Consider the following 20,204-nt stretch of genomic DNA (forward strand, 5'->3'; position numbering starts at 1 on the left):
TATCCTCCACTATACAGCATCCTCCACTACACAGTATCCTCCACTACACAGTATCCTCCACTATACAGTATCCTCCACTATACAGTATCCTCCACCACACAGTATCCTCCACTATACAGTATCCTCCACTACGCAGTATCCTCCATTATACAGTATCCTCCACTACGCAGTATCCTCCACTACGCAGTATCCTCCACCACACAGTATCCTCCACTATACAGTATCCTCCACTATACAGTATCCTCCACTATACAGTATCCTCCACTCTGCAGCATCCTCCACTACACAGTATCCTCCACTATACAGTATCCTCCACTATATAGTATCTATTATATTAACTATTATAAACTGTTATAACCTAACTATTATAAACTGTTATAACCTAACTATTATATCCTATTATAACTTAACTATTATAACCTAACTATTATAACCTATTATAACCTAACTATTATAAACTGTTATAACCTAACTATTATAAACTGTTATAACCTAACTATTATCCTGTTATAACCTAACTATTATAAACTGTTATTATAAACCTAGCTATTATAAACTGTTATAACCTAACTATTACACTGTTATAACCTAACTATTATAACCTGTTATAACCTAACTATTATAAACTGTTATAATAAACCTAACTACCCCTGTAGGCTATAAAAACAAGAGTCTCACTGCTAGTCATTGATTGGGTAAAGCACCAATGTTTCAGCATCCCAGTGTGTCCTTTAGGGAGACAGGAAATGACTGGGAGCTTGAGAAAGGGTGTAGTGCTCTGTCTTCCTGCATACAGTCTACTGTCTGTTAGTCAGCACCTCTACTAACTACTCCTCCACCACCACCACCAGCCTGCGCCCGGGCCTCCAACATGCTGCCTGGTAACGGTATCTAACAGCAATGTGGCCATTCTTACACCTGGCCTGCAAAAAGCCACCCTGTCCTGCTGGTGCTGCTGGGTGATAACATACTGTACCTGTCTGGAACACTGGACAACATCCAACTCCAACACTGTTCGCTGAACAAATACATCAGGCGACTTCTAGAAATGTAGTATCTTCAAGGCAGTGGGGGAATCAGGCATATAAAAGGGCCAATCTGGGATTGAAACGTTATAAACATTATGGCCTAAAATCTCAGTTTCTACCTGGCACTTTCTTCATCCATCAACCAGATATAAACCTAGCGGTGCTATAGTCCACAATCAGACTCATAAATAATACCTCTACTCACAAGATAATCTAGGTTCTAGAACTGTAATGTTCTAGAACTGTAATGTTTTAAAACTGTAATGTTCTAGAACTGTAATGTTTTAAAACTGTAATGTTCTAGAACTGTAATGTTTTAAAACTGTAATGTTCTAGAACTGTAATGTTCTAAAACTGTAATGTTCTAAAACTGTAATGTTTTAAAACTGTAATGTTCTAGAACTGTAATGTTCTAAAAGTGTAATGTTCTAAAACTGTAATGTTCTAGAACTGTAATGTTCTAAAACTGTAATGTTCTAGAACTGTAATGTTCTAAAACTGTAATGTTCTAGAACTGTAATGTTCTAAAACTGTAATGTTCTAGAACTGTAATGTTCTAAAACTGTAATGTTCTAGAACTGTAATGTTTTAGAACTGTAATGTTCTAAAAGTGTAATGTTCTAGATCTGTAATGTTCTAAAACTGTAATGTTCTAGAACTGTAATGTTCTAAAAGTGTAATGTTCTAAAAGTGTAATGTTCCAGAACTGTAATGTTCTAAAACTGTAATGTTCTAAAACTGTAATGTTCTAGAACTGTAATGTTCTAAAACTGTAATGTTCTAAAACTGTAATGTTCTAAAAGTGTAATGTTCTAGAACTGTAATGTTCTAAAACTGTAATGTTCTAAAAGTGTAATGTTCTAGAACTGTAATGTTCTAAAACTGTAATGTTCTAAAAGTGTAATGTTCTAGAACTGTAATGTTCTAAAACTGTAATGTTCTAAAACTGTAATGTTCTAGAATGCTCAAATGTGGCTATATGGAAGTAAGCTACAAAGTATTAGATGAATATGCCCGTGTAGGCCAATAGATGAGTAGGCCCGTGTATGCCTATATTTCTCTCAGTATTTCCTGCTCTTTGGGTATTTCAGTCTGGGTATCTGGAAAGCACTTTGTGCTTAAAAGGACTTTATAAAATAAATGTGATGATTGATCGATTTTTTTGTATTACACAATTTTAGGCATGCATAGAATACTGGATATCCTGAGTAGCCTATACCCTAAACACTTCAGGGGTGCATTGTGTCCCCCCAGAGAGACCGTTAAAGAGAAGTGAACAGACAAGTAGACTGATCATTCTGAGCGACACCGTAATGACACCCACCACTCTCCATCTCGCTCCCCTTCTTGGCCGTGGGCACGTTGCCCATGATGGCAGGCCGTCAGCGGGCGATCCGAGCTCCACAACCCGCCCTGGACTCTCCAGGACCCGGTCACAGCTGAGTCCAGCAGTCGGTCCGTTCGTTCTCCCAAAACCAGTCGGTCCGGACTGAAATAGCTTGACAGCTGCAGTCTAGACTGTCAGTGAGCTCACCTGATATCCTCTACAGTATAGAACCGTTATAACAATAATAAATGGTGTTATAGTCCGGAATGAAGACAGCGACGTCCGTGTCTCCGTCTTTCTGTCTTGGGCTGTGGTATGGTGCTTTGCTGGAACCGCAGCGCTCCGGGCCGAGTCCAGCGCATCCAGCCCGACTCGGTCGGTTCGCCTGTCCCTCCGTGCAGCCCCCGCCGATCGAGGCCCCACGCCTCTTCCCAGCGCAAATACCCCGTTTTCGCACCGTGCAAGGTGGCCACTCTCCGAGCCGGATACCTAGTCCCCTTTCCTTTCCCGAACCCGGCTCCGAGGATGTCGTTTTACCGAACCCGATGAGGTCGGGAAATCACCAGAATCAACATAGCCTACTGTAGCTTTCGGTGTGAAGCAAGCCGAGTGACCGACTACAGCCTACAGACGATCTAGGCCCATCCATAGAGCCCATTGGCTGAGTCCAGCCCGACTGATAACGGAGTGAAGGACACTGATTGGCCACCTGTCAGTATGTCAAACTAGTAAAGTGCTCAGATTGGATCATTACCGTCCGTCAACAAAACCAAGATTCCGCCCTTTTGACTTGCAAAAACCAGTTGAGTGACGTCACTGATTATTTTCCTACTGGAAGATGTACACGCCCACATTCGCTCCTTTCGCGGTATTCTGATTGAATCAGTGCTATAGGCTTGTGGGCGGAGCTAACGGAACGGGCCCTGTTCGGCGAAATACCATTGGCCGTCTGACGGAATGGCCTCGCGTTGCCCCCGCCCTCCCAACTAATCCGTGATTGGCCGAGTGACGTCAAGCAGCAAGGGCTATTTTTAGGAATGTTGCTCAGAATGAATGTAACGCGCTACGGCAGGACTTCCAAATTCAGTTTGTTTGTGTAACGAACGACGCACGAGGAAACGTGCCCTGGCTCGGGATATATTTACAATAAAATGTAACAGTTTATTTGATTAGTAACGATACAGATATTTGAAAGTTTCTTCCGATAGTGATCATTCTATTTAATCTCTAGGGTTGTTCCACTGTTTCTGTTACATTGTAGTAACAGTATCAACGTTGACTCCACACGCTAATAAATCATGTCTTATAGTGAGGACCAATAGATTATTTTAGAGGATATCGGTGGTCCTACATATATTTGGGAATATAGGAAATATATGCAAGCACATCCCTGTCAAGGACACAGTTGAACTTAAAACGGGGTCAATTTTAGCGGTTGCAAACAGATGGACCAGCATACAGACGTCTCCTCTCGCCTTCCTCAGCACTATGGTGAAGGTACTGGACAGGTATGAGAAGAACACAACGTACTAATCTTAATATCTACCACAGTGATTTTATCCACCATTTGTTCTAAGATCAGTGCAGAGGGAGAAGAGAGACAGGATCACTGAACACATTGGGATGGAGGTATGGCGGGGGTGTAGAGGGATGATGATCTGATTGGTTCATTCAAGAGGGATAAGAATGAGCAGAGCCCCCACCCCCCTCCGATGCAGTTGCTTAGCAACACGAGGCAAGTCTGCACGGTCTCATAGTGAACATGGTGGAGAAGCTGTTCCTCCTGCTGCATTTTATGAATGAAACAGTGAGAGAGAAGCAGTCAGGCTCACAGCTTCTAGCAAGCCTCCCTTCTCCACCCCTCACCCCCCTTCTCATCTCCCCTCTGCTTCTCGCCACACTCACCTTCTCAGTGATGTAACCTCTCCAGTTGAAAACATAACACAGCACTCACTATCTCTCACACACACCTTTTAAAAACAACAACAAATGTTTATTATTATTATTATTACTTTCATTGTTACAAATATTACAATGCAAAACAAAATACAAAAAAACATGACATCTCTTAAGTGCTGATGAATCAAAGGTATATACAGTAAAGTAACAACAGTCACATGACTGACATAAACAAACCCCTCCCCCAACTACAACAACACATGTTCCCTCCCAAATGGTGCCCTATCCCCTACATAGTGCCCTACTTTTGACAACAGCCCTATGGGCCCCGGACAACTCTAGTCAAAAGTAGTGCACTATGTAGGGAACAGACTGACATTTTTGGACACAGACCAGGTTCGGGATCAAGTCCTTTTAAATTCTACATCCAATTCTACATTCTTCATTGAAAAGCCTTGATTTGAAGTGCAGTTACAGAGTACTTCCTGAATTGAAATGGAATTGAGGCCTGGCATGAACAGTCCTGGAGTCACCCTGTAGGGTGAGGCTTTTTCCTAGAGACAACTCAGTCTCCCTCTAGAGGCCTACCTTCCTGGAAGTAATCCCAGATCGGGGATTGGTTGGACAGGTGGAAGTAATCCCAGACCGGGGATTGGTTGGACAGGTGGAAGTAATCCCAGACCGGGGATTGGTTGGACAGGTGGAAGTAATCGCAGACCGGGGATTGGTTGGACAGGTGGAAGTAATCGCAGACCGGGGATTGGTTGGACAGGTGGAAGTAATCGCAGACCGGGGATTGGTTGGACAGGTGGAAGTAATCCCAGATCGGGGATTGGTTGGACAGGTGGAATTAATCCCAGATCGGGGATTGGTTGTACAGGTGGAAGTAATCCCAGATCGGGGATTGGTTGGACAGGTGGAATTAATCCCAGATCAGGGATTGGTTGGACAGGTGGAATTAATCCCAGATCAGGGATTGGTTGGACAGGTGGAAGTAATCCCAGATCGGGGATTGGTTGTACAGGTGGAAGTAATAGTGTGGTCACCTTGTTGCCACTGATACAAATCACTTCCAGGTTCCCTGCTCACCTCAAGGAAACAGGGACGCATTTCTACAGTATTGAAGCAGGGCCTGAGCTTTAGCTGTGTTGCTATGGAAACCAGTCCAGGTGTGAAGTTAGGTTTTAAAACAAGAAGACACACAACAGGACTGTTTGGATCAGGAGTCTGACATGGCACCCTGTTCTGTGATAGTGCACTACATTGGAGCAGAGGGTCCTGTTTAAAAAAGTAGTGCACTATGGAGGGAATAGGGTGCCAGTGCCAGTGGAGACAGAGGGAGGTGTTGCTGTGTGAAGGAGGGAGACCGTACACCCTACAGCTGGTTTATATTAAGTGACTCAACCTTCCTGCCAAAGACTGCTGGCGACTGCTGGAGTAGAACGTGGCAAGGCAATGCTGGAGGGGTGGCTGTGTTCTACAGACAGTCCATCGAGTTACCAGACAGCAGTCCTACAGGTAACGCCTTGCCAGCTAAACAGGAGGAGGGCACCATGCTGCTGCTACTGCTGCTGTTGGGGGAGGGGTCTACGTTCTCACTGTCCTCCATCTTGTCTGAACAGCCGTCCCAGTTGATATGGAACCGGGTCACACGGGGGTTAGAGGCCAGGATGTTCCTCTGCAGCTGGAGGAGGAGGAGGGGAGGGTTATGGTTCAGAATTAAGGCTGGGAGTCCAAAGAGTCTACTTCAGATTTCAAACTGTGGTGAGAATCCTTCACAAGAAGTCGATTCCTTTACAACAATCAATTCCTGTTTTGCATCACAATGATTTTTATGTTTTGTGATTTTTTTGGTGTGTGTATCATCGTGTGTATTACCTGTGTATAGTCTGGTGTGTGTGTGTGTGTATCATCGTGTGTATTACCTGTGTATAGTCTGGTGTGTGTGTGTGTGTGTGTGTATCATCGTGTGTATTACCTGTGTATAGTCTGGTGTGTGTGTGTGTGTGTGTATTAGTGTGTATAACCTGTGTATAGTCTGGTGTGTGTGTGTGTGTATTACCTGTGTATAGTCTGGTGTGTGTGTGTGTGTGTATTACCTGTGTATAGTCTGGTGTGTGTGTGTGTGTATTAGTGTGTATTACCTGTGTATAGTCTGGTGTGTGTGTGTGTGTATTACCTGTGTATAGTCTGGTGTGTGTGTGTGTGTGTATTACCTGTGTATAGTCTGGTGTGTGTGTGTGTGTATTAGTGTGTATTACCTGTGTATAGTCTGGTGTGTGTGTGTGTGTATTAGTGTGTATTACCTGTGTATAGTCTGGTGTGTGTGTGTGTGTGTGTATTAGTGTGTATAACCTGTGTATAGTCTGGTGTGTGTGTGTGTGTGTGTGTGTATTAGTGTGTATAACCTGTGTATAGTCTGGTGTGTGTGTGTATTAGTGCGTATTACCTGTGTGTAGTCTGGTGTGTGTGTGTGTGTATTACCTGTGTATAGTCTGGTGTGTGTGTGTATTAGTGCGTATTACCTGTGTGTAGTCTGGTGTGTGTGTGTGTGTGTGTGTGTGTGTGTGTATTAGTGTGTATAACCTGTGTATAGTCTGGTGTGTGTGTGTGTGTGTGTGTGTGTATTAGTGTGTATAACCTGTGTATAGTCTGGTGTGTGTGTGTATTAGTGCGTATTACCTGTGTGTAGTCTGGTGTGTGTGTGTGTGTATTACCTGTGTATAGTCTGGTGTGTGTGTGTATTAGTGCGTATTACCTGTGTGTAGTCTGGTGTGTGTGTGTGTGTATTACCTGTGTGTAGTCTGGTGTGTATATTAGTGTGTATTACCTATGTGCAGTCTGGTGTGTGTGTGTGTGTGTGCATTAGTGTGTATAACCTGTGTATAGTCTGGTGTGTGTGTGTGTGTGTGTGTGTGAGAGTGCGTATTACCTGTGTGTAGTCTGGTGTGTATATTAGTGTGTATTACCTATGTGCAGTCTGGTGTGTGTGTGTGTATCAGTGTGAGTTACCTGTGTGCAGTCTGGTGTGTGTGTATCAGTGTGAGTTACCTGTATGTAGTCTGGTGTGTGTGTATCAGTGTGAGTTACCTGTGTGTAGTCTGGTGTGTGTGTATCAGTGTGAGTTACCTGTATGTAGTCTGGTGTGTGTGTGTATCAGTGTGAGTTACCTGTGTGTAGTCTGGTGTGTGTGTATCAGTGTGAGTTACCTGTGTGTATCAGTGTTAGTTACCTGTGTGTATCAGTGTTAGTTACCTGTGTGTATCAGTGTTAGTTACCTGTGTGTATCAGTGTGAGTTACCTGTGTGTAGTCTGGTGTGTGTGTAGTCTGGTGTGTGTATTACCTGTGTGTAGTCTGGTGTGTGTATTACCTGTGTGTAGTCTGGTGTGTGTATTACCTGTGTGTAGTCTGGTTTGACCGGTGGGTTCTCTCTGAGCTCTGGGTCGGTGTATTCATTGTTGACATAGTAACCGATACGGATGAACTCCTGTCCGTTGTAGGTGCAGGTGATGAGCGCCACGGTTACCCCCACAGCATCACTCTCAGGAATCAGCCCGGTGTTGGGGGCATCCGCCTGGAGGAGAAAGAGAGATGGGGTGATGAGAAGGAGAAAGGGAGGAGAAGAAGAGGGTGGGAAGAAGGTAGGAACATAAAGAGATGATCTGATGATGAGAGGAAGGAGAAGTGGGAGGAGGAGGAAGAGATAGAGGGAGGGGTGCGTGCGTGTGTCAGTCACTCAGTGTGTCTCTCACCTGGAACACGAACATGTGTCTGCCTGCTGGTACCGGTCCGACCAGAACTGAGTCCAGAGTCTGATCATACTCCTCACTCTCTGCTGAGCCCACATAGATGATCTTCCACTCCAGGTCTAAACACACACACACACACACACAGATTAACTTCCCTGACCCAGTCTGTAATACATGTTTCAAGCAGACCACCATAGTCCCTGTTCCCTAGAACACTAAGGTAACCTGCATAAATGACTACCGCCCCGTAGCACCCACATCTATAGCCATGAAGTGCTTTAAAAAAAAAAATGGTCATGGCTCATATCAACACCATCATGCCAGAAACCCTGGACCGACTCCAATTCACATACCGCCCCAACAGAGCCACAGATGACGCAATCTCTATCACACTCTACATTCCCCTTTCCCACCTGGACAAAAGGAACACCTATGTGAGAATGCTATTCATTGACTACAGCTCAGTGTTCAACAACATAGTGCCCTCAAAGCTCATCACTAAGCTAAGGACCCTGGGACTAAACATCTCCCTCTGCAACTGGACTTCCTGACGGTGGTGAGGGTAGGTAACAACACATTTGCCACGCTGATCCTCAACACGGGGGCCCCTCAGGGGTGCGTGCTCAGTCCCCTCCTGTACTCCCTGTTCACCCATGACCTTACACGACTCCCAACACCATCATTAAGTTTCCTAGCGACACGACGGTGGTAGGCCTGACACCAACGACGAGACGACCTATAGGGAGGAGGTTAAAGACCTGGCAGTGTGGTGCCAGGACAACAACCTCTCCCTCAACGTCAGCAAGACAAAGGAGATGATTGTGGACTACAGGAAACGCTTCAAGTTCCTCTGTGTCCACATCACTAAGGACCTATCATGGTCCAAACACACCAACACAGTTGTGAAGAGGGCACGACAAAGCCACTTCCCCCTCAGGACGCTGAAGAGATTTGGCATGGGTCCTCAGATCCTCTAAATCACATATGTCAGAGTCAAGGCCCGCGGGCCACATCCGGCCCGCAAGAAGGTTTTTTACGGCCCCTGGGATGATCTTGATTTATTATTAGAACCGGCCCGCAGCAAGCCGGCAGCCCGCAGATCTTTTACACGCACCAATACTACATTTCCCACAATGCAAAGGTGACGCACCGAGCAGTAGGCTGCTTCATTTCAATATTTATTGGCACAGCAGTCGTCAGCATCACAGTAAAATTAACTTTCAGATACCCATCAAAAATGGCAAAACGGAAGGTGGATACTGAGAACCGGGGGTTTCAAACAAGGTGGGAGTCGGAGTATATGTTCACGAAGGTAGCTGGAAAACCTGTGTGTCTTCTGTGTGGAGAAAGTGTGGCGGTACTGAAAGAGTATAATCTGAGAGGACATTATGAAACGAAACACGCGGACAAAAACAAGAATATGGACATGGAACAAAGGCTACAAAAGGCAGAGGAATTAAAACGAGGCCTCAAATCTCGACAGGCTCTGTTCAAAAAAGCCAAATCACAAGGCCAGGCTGCTGTCAAGGCCAGTTTTATTTTGGCAGAAGAGATCGCTAAATCAGCCCGGCCATTTACGGAGGGGGATTTCATCAAAAACTGCATGATTAAAGTTTGTGACGAAGTTTGCCCAGAAAAAAGGCAACTCTTTTTAAATGTGAGTCTGAGCAGAAACACCATTGCCGAGAGAGTAGACCAGTTGTCCATCAATCTAAAAGAGCAGCTTGTGAAAAAGGGAAAAGATTTTATTGCATATTCCTTGGCTGTGGATGAGAGCACCGACATTTCTGACATTGCCCAGTTGTCAATTTTCATCCGCGGAGTGGACTCCAACCTAAGCGTGACAGAGGAGTTTTTGGCTTTACGTCCTATGCATGGCACAACTACGGGGCATGATTTGTATGAAGAGGTGTCAAGATGTGTAAATGAGATGGAGCTGCCTTGGGAAAAACTCGTGGGTTTGACAACCGACGGAGCACCTGCGATGTGTGGACACAGGAGCGGACTGGTGGCGAAGATACGGGAAAAGATGCAAGAGGAAAACGCGACAGGTGAGCTGACAGCTTATCATTGTATCATACACCAGGAAGCGTTGTGCGGTAAAGCCTTGAAAATGGAGCATGTAATGAGCATCATCACGCGCACAGTTAACTTTATCAGAGCCAAAGGTTTGAATCACCGCCAGTTCAAGGCATTTCTGACGGAGTTAGAAACGGAGCATGGTGATTTGCCTTATCACACAGAGGTGCGATGGCTAAGCCAGGGAAAGGTGCTTCAAAGATGTTTCGAGCTTCGTGAGGAGATTTGTCTGTTCTTGGACAGCAAAGGGAAAGACACAACACAACTCCGAGACGAAATGTTTCTGTGTGAAATGGCTTTTCTGTGTGACATTACGAGTCATCTGAATGCAATAAACTTGCAGCTGCAGGGTCGGGATCGTGTCATCTCTGATATGTACAGTACAGTGAAGGCATTTAAAACCAAACTGACTCTGTGGGAGACGCAGATGCGGAAAGAAAATTTGAGCCACTTTCCCAGCTGCCAGACCATGAAAGAGAAGCTCTCTACCAGTGCGTTCCCGAGCACACAGTTGGCTGATAAAATAGGTATGCTTGCCGCTGACTTTCGACGCCGATTTGCTGACTTTGAAGCACAAAAAAGCAGGTTGGAACTGCTCGGTAACCCATTTGCTGTTGACGTGGAAAGCTCACCACCAAACCTCCAAATGGAGTTGATTGACCTCCAATGCAATGATGCACTGAGGGCAAAATATGCGGCAGTGGGTGCTGCGGAGTTCGCCCGTTTCCTCCCCGGCACAATGCCCCAGCTGCGCATCCAGGCTGCTCAAACGTTGTCTATGTTTGGCAGCACATACCTGTGTGAACAACTGTTTTCTTTGATGAACCTGAACAAAACATCACACAGAAGTCGACTTACTGCTGAACACCTCCACTCAATTCTGAGGATTTCTTCAGCTCAGAGCCTTACCCCGAACATTGATGAACTTGTGGAAAAGATGGGACACCACCAAGTATCACCCTCAACCTCAAACAAGTGAACATTACTGTGCAATCACATATTTAGAGTTTTTACTCAGTTCAAGTTTAAAAGTTAAAATTTAATATTTGTTTTCACTGCATGTTACTTCTCCTTAAACAAAGTGTTGTTTTTGATTAATAGATTTTTGCACTTTATTTTTTTGTATTTCAATCCAATTATATTTTAAAAATATTTCAGTTGAGTGGATGATAGAAAATTGCTATTATTGTTTTTTCTTTGAAGTAAATTTAGCCCACTTTTGCTAAAATAGAAAATATAGTCTACTGATGGTGCCTTGAATACCGGTTTCTTTCATTTAATGTTCATGTTATGGGGATATTTATATAAAGGAAATTTGTCTTTTGTGTCTGTTGAAAATTAAAGATTACTGACAGAGCCATAAGAAAATATTGCTTTATTTATCTGATCATATTGTAATATATTTGTTAGGTTTTCAGTAGGTTCAATTAGGTTCACTAGACTATATGCGTCATTTAAAAATTTTTCAATGAACATTCGAACAGTCCGGCCCTCGTCTTGTAGCTGATTTTTTTATTTGGCCCTCCGTCCATTTGACTTTGACACCCCTGCTCTAAATGTTCTACAGCTGCACCATTGAGAGCATCTTGACTGGCTGCGTCTCCGCTTGGTACGGCAGCTGCTTGGCATCCGGCCGCAAGGCGCTCCAGAGGGTGGTGCGTGTGGCGCAGTACATCACTGGGGCCCGAATTCACTGCCATCCAGGACCTCTATTTATTTATTTATTTTACCTTTATTTAACTAGGCAAGTCAGGGGAGAATGACAGATTTGTACCTTGTCAGTTCGGGAATTTGAACTTGCAACCTTTCGCCCAACGCTCTAACCACTAGGCTACCCTGCCGCCCCTACTATACCAGGCGGTGTCAAAGGCCCCTAAAAATTGTCAAAGACTCCAGCCACCCAGTTCTCTCTGCTACCGCATGGCAAGTGGTACCGGAGCTCCAAGTCTAGATCCAAAAGGCACCTTAACAGCTTCTACCCCTGAGCAATAAGATTGCTGAACAGTTAATCAGATGGCTACCCTGAATATTTACATTCACCCCCTTTTTAATGGAAACAGACTCTTACACCGGCTCTATGCACACTCAATGGACTCTACCAATACACACACGCTACACTGACACTCCAATACACACGCTACACTGACACTCCAACACACACACTACACTGACACTCCAATACACACGCTACACTGACACGCCAATACACACGCTACACTGACACGCCAATACACACGCTACACTGACACGCCAATACACACGCTACACTGACACGCCAATACACACGCTACACTGACACTCCAACACACACGCTACACTGACACTCCAATACACACGCTACACTGACACTCCAATACACACGCTACACTGACACTCCAATACACACACACACTCTGTTTATTATCTATTCTAATTGCTTTGTCACTTTTACCCCTACCTACATGTACATATGACCTAAATGACCTTGTAACCCTGTACATTGACTCGGTACCGATACTCCTAGTGTATAGTCTTGTTATGTTATATTTAATTGTGCTACTGTTTCCTTTTTTGGAAATTGTTCTTACTTTTTAACTGCATTGCTGGGAAATGGCCCATAAGTAAGTCTAATAATACATTTAATTAAATGGTTAAATGCTTTTCATTATACAAAAATGCATAATATATATAAGCCAAAAATGAGGAGTCTGAAAGCTTTAAAAGCTCCAACAGTCTAAACATCCAGGAGATTACCTGGAAGGGAGACCTAAAGGTGTTGCTGGGAAGAAAATAACCCAATGTTCCGAGCCCGGGTCACACAACGTTCCGAGCCCGGGTCACACAACGTTCCGAGCCGGGGTCACACAACGTTCCGAGCCCGGGTCACACAACGTTCCGAGCCGGGGTCACACAACGTTCCGAGCCGGGGTCACAACGTTCCGAGCCGGGCAAATGTGACAAATACAATTCGATTTTAATTTAGGAAGTTTACTTCCTTTACTTTAAAACCCATTTATTCACTAGTGCACTATTTCTGACCAGGTCCCATAAAGCTCACTATATAAAGAGAATAGGCTGCTATTTCAGAAACAACCACTCATCAAGTGTGGTCCCACCACCTCCACTTTAATGCGGGAAGGATAGGTTTATTCTCATTAGTGGAAATAGCTATTTATCGGTTATAAAACTAACTTAGGACAAGAGATATGTTTTTCCCGCAATTTATTCGTAAATAGTTCCACGGTCTGACAATGTAATCCGTTAACGCACCAATCGGCTCGAGGCCACCCAGACGTCAGAGAAGGACCGGAAACATGAACAATACGCGCGGGCGCCAAATTCTGATGCAGTGTCAACACAAATAGCTAATTTTCTCAAACAATACCAACATATTTGAATTGATCTAAGTAGTTAGCTATAAACATATACGTGTAAAGTTACTTGAAAGATACATGTAAGCAAACTGTTGTTGCACCTAAGAGGCAACGGTTAGCTACATTATAATTACACAATAATACTATAGTTAGTAATCTACATACGTTTGCTAGATTTGACCAAAAAAAGAAGTTAGCAACTGAATAACGTCACCACTCACCCTCCGGTAAATCCTCCATGCACTCGAATGTAATCTCGAACTGAAACGGATTCCCAAAAGGACTTGGGTTGTCCAGCACAGCGACATTCAACACTTGAACTTTAGCCATTTATTTTCAGTAGTCTTGAAAGCGTAGCAGATTAATAATTAGAAAATTAGTCGAATTTAGCTCGTTTATCTCCCTTAACGTTGCAGATAAAGGCAGGACGGAAAATAGTAAACTAGCCAACGTTAAACAATTCAGTCTCTTTGACTAAAGAAAGAGACGTGTGTGGCGTCTTCTGATGGTTGTTACCGTCTTCTCTCCTGCAAACTTAGTCAATTTCAATTGCTTGCAATATAACACCTGCTTGGCGCTAGATTCGTTTTCAAAATAAATTAAACAAAAGCTTGCTTTGGCAGGTGTTTTGTTTGAAGTTCTCGGTTATTTTGTAGCTAGAGGATAACATTCACACTCCCGCCAGTGTGTTCGGAAATGGTTCTCGTAACGTCACGAAATCCAGCAGCGTTTCTTCTTCTCTCTTCCGGCTGTAGAACTGAGGATGGTTGAACAATAAACTTTACACTGCCATCTAGTGACGGGAGGGAATTGTTCAGATTAAGATTTTGCAGAAAGTAGGCCTCCAGTACTAGCAGCATAAACGCTGCACAATTAACAAGATGACTAAACAATGACTAGAGGAGAGATAAACTTTACATGTGATTAATGTATATTAGCTGATGATGTTGCACTCTGCTGAAACACAAACTCAGGATTGTGACTTAAATAAAGAACATTTTGTGTGTGTGTGTGTCACAGGGGGTTGGTGGCACCTTAATCGGGGAGAACGGGCTGGCGGTAATGGCTGGAGAGGAATAAGTGGAACGGTATCAAATACATGGTTTCCAGGTGTCTGATAACGTTCCGTTTGCTCTGTCCCGGCCGAGCCGCTCTCCACCTGTCTGTCTGTATATTGTAGCAACCCTGGTTTATAAACGCTGATATCGACTCTGCCACTTGAGCAGACTTTTGTTGCACAATCGATGGCGCGCTGGGCTTGGGGCCAGAAAATGGACTGTCCGAGCCGCCACTCCCTGCCTGTTTCATAACAATACATACAGCTGAACATACAGCTGAATCGGCAGACAGTCACTGTGTACAGAATTGACTGGTCAGTTTCTAACAGACTATATTCCGAATCCTAAATGTTAAAACTCCCCTCCAGTCCATAGCTCTGTATTAGGCTACAATGAGTTATGCAACGGCATAGAACTCACAGACGGTGTCTACCTTTAGTCAACGCCCTATTACTCAGACAATTCACTACGTTTGACCAGAGCCCCCTGACACTGTTTTACACTATTTGCTAAAGATGTAGACTACAGAAGGCCTGTTTTTTGTATTCTCCACAACGGTGTGTGTGTGTATGAGCAAGTGAGACAGAGACAGAGAAAGGCGATCGTTTGGTAGTAGTCCTAGGTACTGATTGGCTCTTGCGGTACATGTGACAACTGTCCTCATCTGCATATGGACAGGTACGCTATGGTGAGCGTGGTAGAGAAGTTACCGGGCTGGCACCGTGTGAATGGAGTTTTAAAGATCGTCGAGAAATCTCCCAAGTAGCCCTAAGACATCGTTAGTCTACAGCAAGAGGACTACTATTTCATACCGCCCATTGACTTCGGAAAATAGCTCATTGTAATCAACAGGTAAGTCCATGGAAAACACCTAAATTAAACAATCGCCTGTGTTGTTTGATAGGTCCGTATAGTAGTGCATACTTGATAGAGTCGGCACAGGTGTTATTGACAAGTAGTTAAAGTAGGCCAGAGCTAGTTTTAGCAGTGGAACCTTAGCTTGATAGGCTTCGAATGCTGAAAGCCGTGTTTTAGACCGTTCTGGGTTGGTTTTATTTCTTTGTAACAGCAACGCGTTAGAATTGATGCACCTGAAAACAGGTGTAGCGGGCTCGGTCGCATTCCAACAGCTGGGCAGACATTCCTTCTATCGGCGCTTTGAAATGACGTGTGTATGTGGCTGGGTTTCGCTCTGAATTCAAATATTTGTTTAGTTATAATAGTTACTTTGACAGGCACATTGGAATGGTTATTTGCAATTTGAGCAGATTTTAAAATAAAGCATCAATAATCGGTCGTTTTTAAATGGGTCTAGTCCTAGCGTTTATTAGTTGCTTCAACTTGATAATATGAGCGCTTCAATATTCAAATGTCTTTCATTATTCCGTATTCGGATTCTAGTCACACGGTGGTTGTTTAGGAATGGTTGTTTGGACAGTAAAGTAAATACGTTGCGTTTCCTGTATGTTGTGCAACTCGTGGTTTCAGTGTAGTGTTGATCCGTGTACTATTGTTTACCCAGAGTATATCATTAACGATCTCACCGCTAGGAATGTTCAGACTCTCCAACCCTGGGTTTGTGTTGTTTCATCTCTGAAGGGGGTTGTGTCCCAAATGGCACCCGTATTATTATTTGTAGTCTACTACTGTTGACCTGGGTCCACACCCTATTATATACACACTGACCCTTATCTTGTGGAATATGGGCCCTGGTCAATAGTCGTCAAGTGTAAAAGGAATAGGGTGAGAGAGACACTGTTTTAGACTGTCTGTTGACCAGGTTTAGAGACTCTGTTTTAGACTGTCTCTGGACCAGGTTTAGAGACACTGTTTTAGACTGTCTCTGGACCAGGTTTAGAGACACTGTTTTAGACTGTCTCTGGACCAGGTTTAGAGACACTGTTTTAGACTGTCTCTGGACCAGGTTTAGAGACACTGTTTTAGACTGTCTCTGGACCAGGTTTAGAGACACTGTTTTAGACTGTCTCTGGACCAGGTTTAGAGACACTGTTTTAGACTGTCTCTGGACCAGGTTTAGAGACACTGTTTTAGACTGTCTCTGGACCCAGTTGAGAGACACAAAAAGCCTTTTTATTTTTTTATTTGTAATGAAGACAATTACAACAATACTGAATGGACACTTTTTTTTTTTTTTTTTTTTAACTTAATATAATACATAAATAAAATCAATTTGATCTCAAATAAATAATGGGGAGTTGATAGGCTTGAAGTCATAAACAGCGCAATGCTTGAAGCACAGCGACGAGCTGCTGGCAAATGCAGGAAAGTGCTGTTAGAATGAATGCTTACGAGCCTGCTGGTGCCTACCATCGCTCAGTCAGACTGCTCTATCAAATCATAGACTTAATTATAATATAATAAACACACAGAAATGCGAGCCTTAAGTCATTAATATGGTCAAATCCGGACATTATCATTTCGAAAACAAAACGTTTATTCTTTCAGTGAAATACGGAACCGTTCCGTATTTTATCTAACGGGTGGCATCCCTAAGTGTAAATAATAATGTTACATTGCACAACCTTCAATGTTATGTCATAATTATGTAAAATTCTGGCAAATTAATTAGTCTTTGTTAGGAATAAATGGACTTCATACAGTTCACAACGAGCCAGGCGGCCCAAACTGCTGCATGTACCCTGACTCTGCTTGCACAGAACGCAAGAGAAGTGACACAATTTCCATAGTTAAAATAAATTAATGTTAGCAGGCAATATTAACTAAATATGCAGGTTTAAAAAATATGTACTTGTGTATTGATTTTAAGAAAGGCGTTGATGTTCATGGTTCGGTACATTGGTGCAACGACAGAGCTTTTTTTTCCGCAAATGCTCTTGTTAATAAATCATCACCCGTTTGATGAGGTAGGCTGTGATTCAATTGATAAATTAACAGGCACCGCATCGATTACATGCAACGAAGGACAAGCTAGATAAACTAGTAATATCATCAACCATGTGTAGTTAACTAGTGATTTTATGTTAAGATAGTTTAATGCGAGCTAGCAACTTACCTTGGCTCCTTGCTGCCCTCGCGTAACAGGTGGTCAGCCTGCCATGCAGGCTCCTCGTGGAATGTAATGTAATCGGCCATAATTGGCGTCTAAAAATGCCGATTACCGATTGTTATGAAACCTTGAAATCGGTCCCAATTAATCGACCATTCCGATTAATCAGTCGACCTCTAGTCTCTGGACCAGGTTTAGAGACGTTGCTTCAGACTGTCTCTGGACCCGTTTGACATTGCAGCCGACTGTCGAGACTGACCGATCTACAAATCACCTTGGATCACAAATAACTACTCAATATTATTTGTAGATCGGTCAGAATTTACCCATGACACATTGCGGTTTGGATGCTCTCGAACACAGCCATAGTTTCTATGCTGATGTGTTCCGTAGACTTGGACAGACAGATAAACTGCCTCAAAGGGGCTGAATTCACTGATCTGGCCTGGCTCATGGATGCTCTCCAACACTCTCTCTCTAGAGACAGGCACCGTCAGTCTGGCTGCTGTGTCCCCATTGGTCCAGATGTGAGAGCAGAGACCAGCAGTGTCACCTCTAACCCTCAGGTGAGTGAGACATCTGTCTACCTATGGTCTGTGTATCTGTCTGCCTGTGTACCTGCTTCTCTCTCTCATCCCCCTCCTCTCTCTCTGACTCAGGGCCCGTCGTCATGAAAATGGTGTTGTCGTTACCAAGGCCACCGTGGGGGTTGTGGTCTGTGTTAGTCCCAGGCCTGACCTTACTGCTGTGCCTGGCCCTGGTCCTGATGGGCTGTGTGATCAGGAAGAAGAGAAGGATGGAGGGAATGTATCGGCCCAGTGCGGAGGAGAGCAAACAGACAGGACCACGGGGGGCTGAGAGACCAGGCCTGCCCCTGCCCAAGGAGGAGAGACTCATCTGATACCTGCACTCTAGCCTGGACGCTACACACACACACAAACTCTCTTTTCCTCCCTCTCTCTCTCACTACCATTGCCTCACTCTCCTCTACCCTGTACATGAAGCCAGAATGGGTTATTAGTAATTATGTATTGTGTTGTGTAAAGTTATTTGTAGATGAAGTGTCTTGTTAAATATGCCTGAACATGCCTGGTGGATGTGCGATGTCCTCTCCAGTTTCTCCAACTGTGCTGATGTTGACATCAGTGTGTCAACCGGTGAATGCTGAATGCCCTGTCAGGGGTGTGTTGTTTACCTGTAGGTGGACTATTTGTTGACATGTTTACCTTTAGGTGGACTAGTTGTTGACATGTTTACCTGTAGGTGGACTAGTTGTTTACCTGTAGGTGGACTAGTTGTTGACATGTTTACCTGTAGGTGGACTAGTTGTTGACCTGTAGGTGGACTAGTTGTTTACCTGTAGGTGGACTAGTTGTTGACATGTTTACCTGTAGGTGGACTAGTTGTTGCAAAATGTCTCTTTATTGTGGCAGTTATACTGTTACATGTGTACAAACTATGATTTAAGTGTATCCCGTGTATAAAGCATTAGTGTGTGTGTTTTTTATATCTTGAAAATGAAGAGAAGAATGGTAAAGACACTATGAATGATTTCTAATGCACTTCTGATGATATTATCCATGTGAGAACAATAAAACTCCTCTCAAAAAGTATAAAACTTCCATTTATTCAGTTTAATATCATCCTGGAGAAGAATATTTGATTTAGTAAAAAAATCTTCAAGTGTGTATTCAGTGCATTGAGTTGATGTGTTCATGTTCCACAAGCGCCACCTGCTGGTCATCTACAGACAATACAACCAGCGACATCAGTCAGAGGGATTGGACAGAACTGGTTCCTGAATGTCATGTGACATGATCAGTGGTGTATTCAACAGTGGTGTAAACTACTTGAAAGTATTTTTACTTAAGTTTTTTTTTTTGGTATCAAAACATTACTTTACTATTTTTGACAACTTTTACTTCACTACATTCTTTAAGAAAATAATGTACTTTTTACTCCGTACATTTTTTCCCTGACACCCAAACGTACTTGTTACATTCTGACAGGAAAATGGTCCAATTCACGCGCTTATCAAGAGGACGTCCTTGTTCATCCCTACTACCGGATCTTGCCGACTTGTAAATTATGTCTGAGTGTTCCCCTGGCTATCTGGAAATATAAATATATTTTAAAACAGAAAATGGTGCCGTCTGGTTTGCTGGTTTACAAGGAATTTTAAATTATTTGTACTTTTACTTTTTATGCGTAAGTACATTTTTTCAATTACATTGACTTTTAATACTTTATTTAAAAATAAATACTTTTAGACTTTTACTCAAGTAGTATTTTACTGGGTGATTTTCACTTTTGCCTGAGTCATTTTCTATTAAGGTATCTTTTACTTTTACTCAAGTATGACAATTTGGTACTTTTTCCACAACTGATATTCAATAGTCGCACAATGTAGCTAAATGTTTAGCGTTGTATCAAAACGTTTTGCAATGGTAACCGTTTAATCCAAACTGAAAATATTTTCCTACAAAATTGAGAGTTTCTATTGGAAATATTGCAATATATCTCGTTCGGTTCCGTTTGCGTCCAAGTGAATACACCCTGGGAAAAACTTCTGGCCTTTATGCATTACATCATAGACCTGTATAAGAACGTTACAGAATGTTCAGATAGAAGTGTATGGTGTAGAACCGGAATTACTGTCTGTCGGTTAGAATATGGGATTGT

At 43.3% G+C, this 20,204-nt stretch overlaps 2 protein-coding genes and 1 long non-coding RNA gene across 4 annotated transcripts in view; 1 reads left to right on the plus strand and 2 right to left on the minus strand.

Annotated features, from left to right (window-relative positions):
• The window catches only part of LOC118936519 (cAMP-dependent protein kinase catalytic subunit alpha-like), a 25,876-nt gene extending 22,760 nt beyond the window's left edge, over positions 1-3,116 (minus strand). The window contains exon 1 of the mRNA XM_036939919.1: positions 2,353-3,116. Coding sequence (XP_036795814.1) covers positions 2,353-2,398 — 46 coding nt within the window. The 5' untranslated portion in view covers positions 2,399-3,116. The remainder of the gene's footprint in view (positions 1-2,352) is intronic.
• Positions 3,117-4,320: 1,204 nt separating this feature from the next.
• LOC110493400 (histone chaperone asf1b-B) lies at positions 4,321-14,185 on the minus strand. The gene is made up of 4 exons (XM_036939921.1): positions 13,658-14,185; positions 8,008-8,123; positions 7,653-7,829; positions 4,321-5,938 (listed from the first exon to the last, which is right to left on the minus strand). Exons 1-4 carry the CDS (start codon positions 13,764-13,766, stop codon positions 5,732-5,734), a joined length of 609 nt encoding a protein of 202 aa, XP_036795816.1. The 5' UTR covers positions 13,767-14,185; the 3' UTR covers positions 4,321-5,731.
• Positions 14,186-14,985: 800 nt separating this feature from the next.
• LOC110493398 lies at positions 14,986-19,129 on the plus strand. 2 transcript variants are annotated; one of them, XR_005035414.1, is made up of 4 exons: positions 14,986-15,346; positions 18,004-18,088; positions 18,182-18,723; positions 18,755-19,129. It is a non-coding gene; the product is annotated as an uncharacterized LOC110493398 (long non-coding RNA). The 2 variants fall into 2 exon arrangements; XR_002469129.2 differs by having other exon boundaries at positions 18,182-19,129.
• The last annotated feature ends 1,075 nt before the right edge of the window (positions 19,130-20,204 follow it).

This window comes from Oncorhynchus mykiss, chromosome 13 (assembly GCF_013265735.2).
Source record: "Oncorhynchus mykiss isolate Arlee chromosome 13, USDA_OmykA_1.1, whole genome shotgun sequence".
Classification (NCBI taxonomy): Eukaryota; Metazoa; Chordata; class Actinopteri; order Salmoniformes; family Salmonidae; genus Oncorhynchus; species Oncorhynchus mykiss.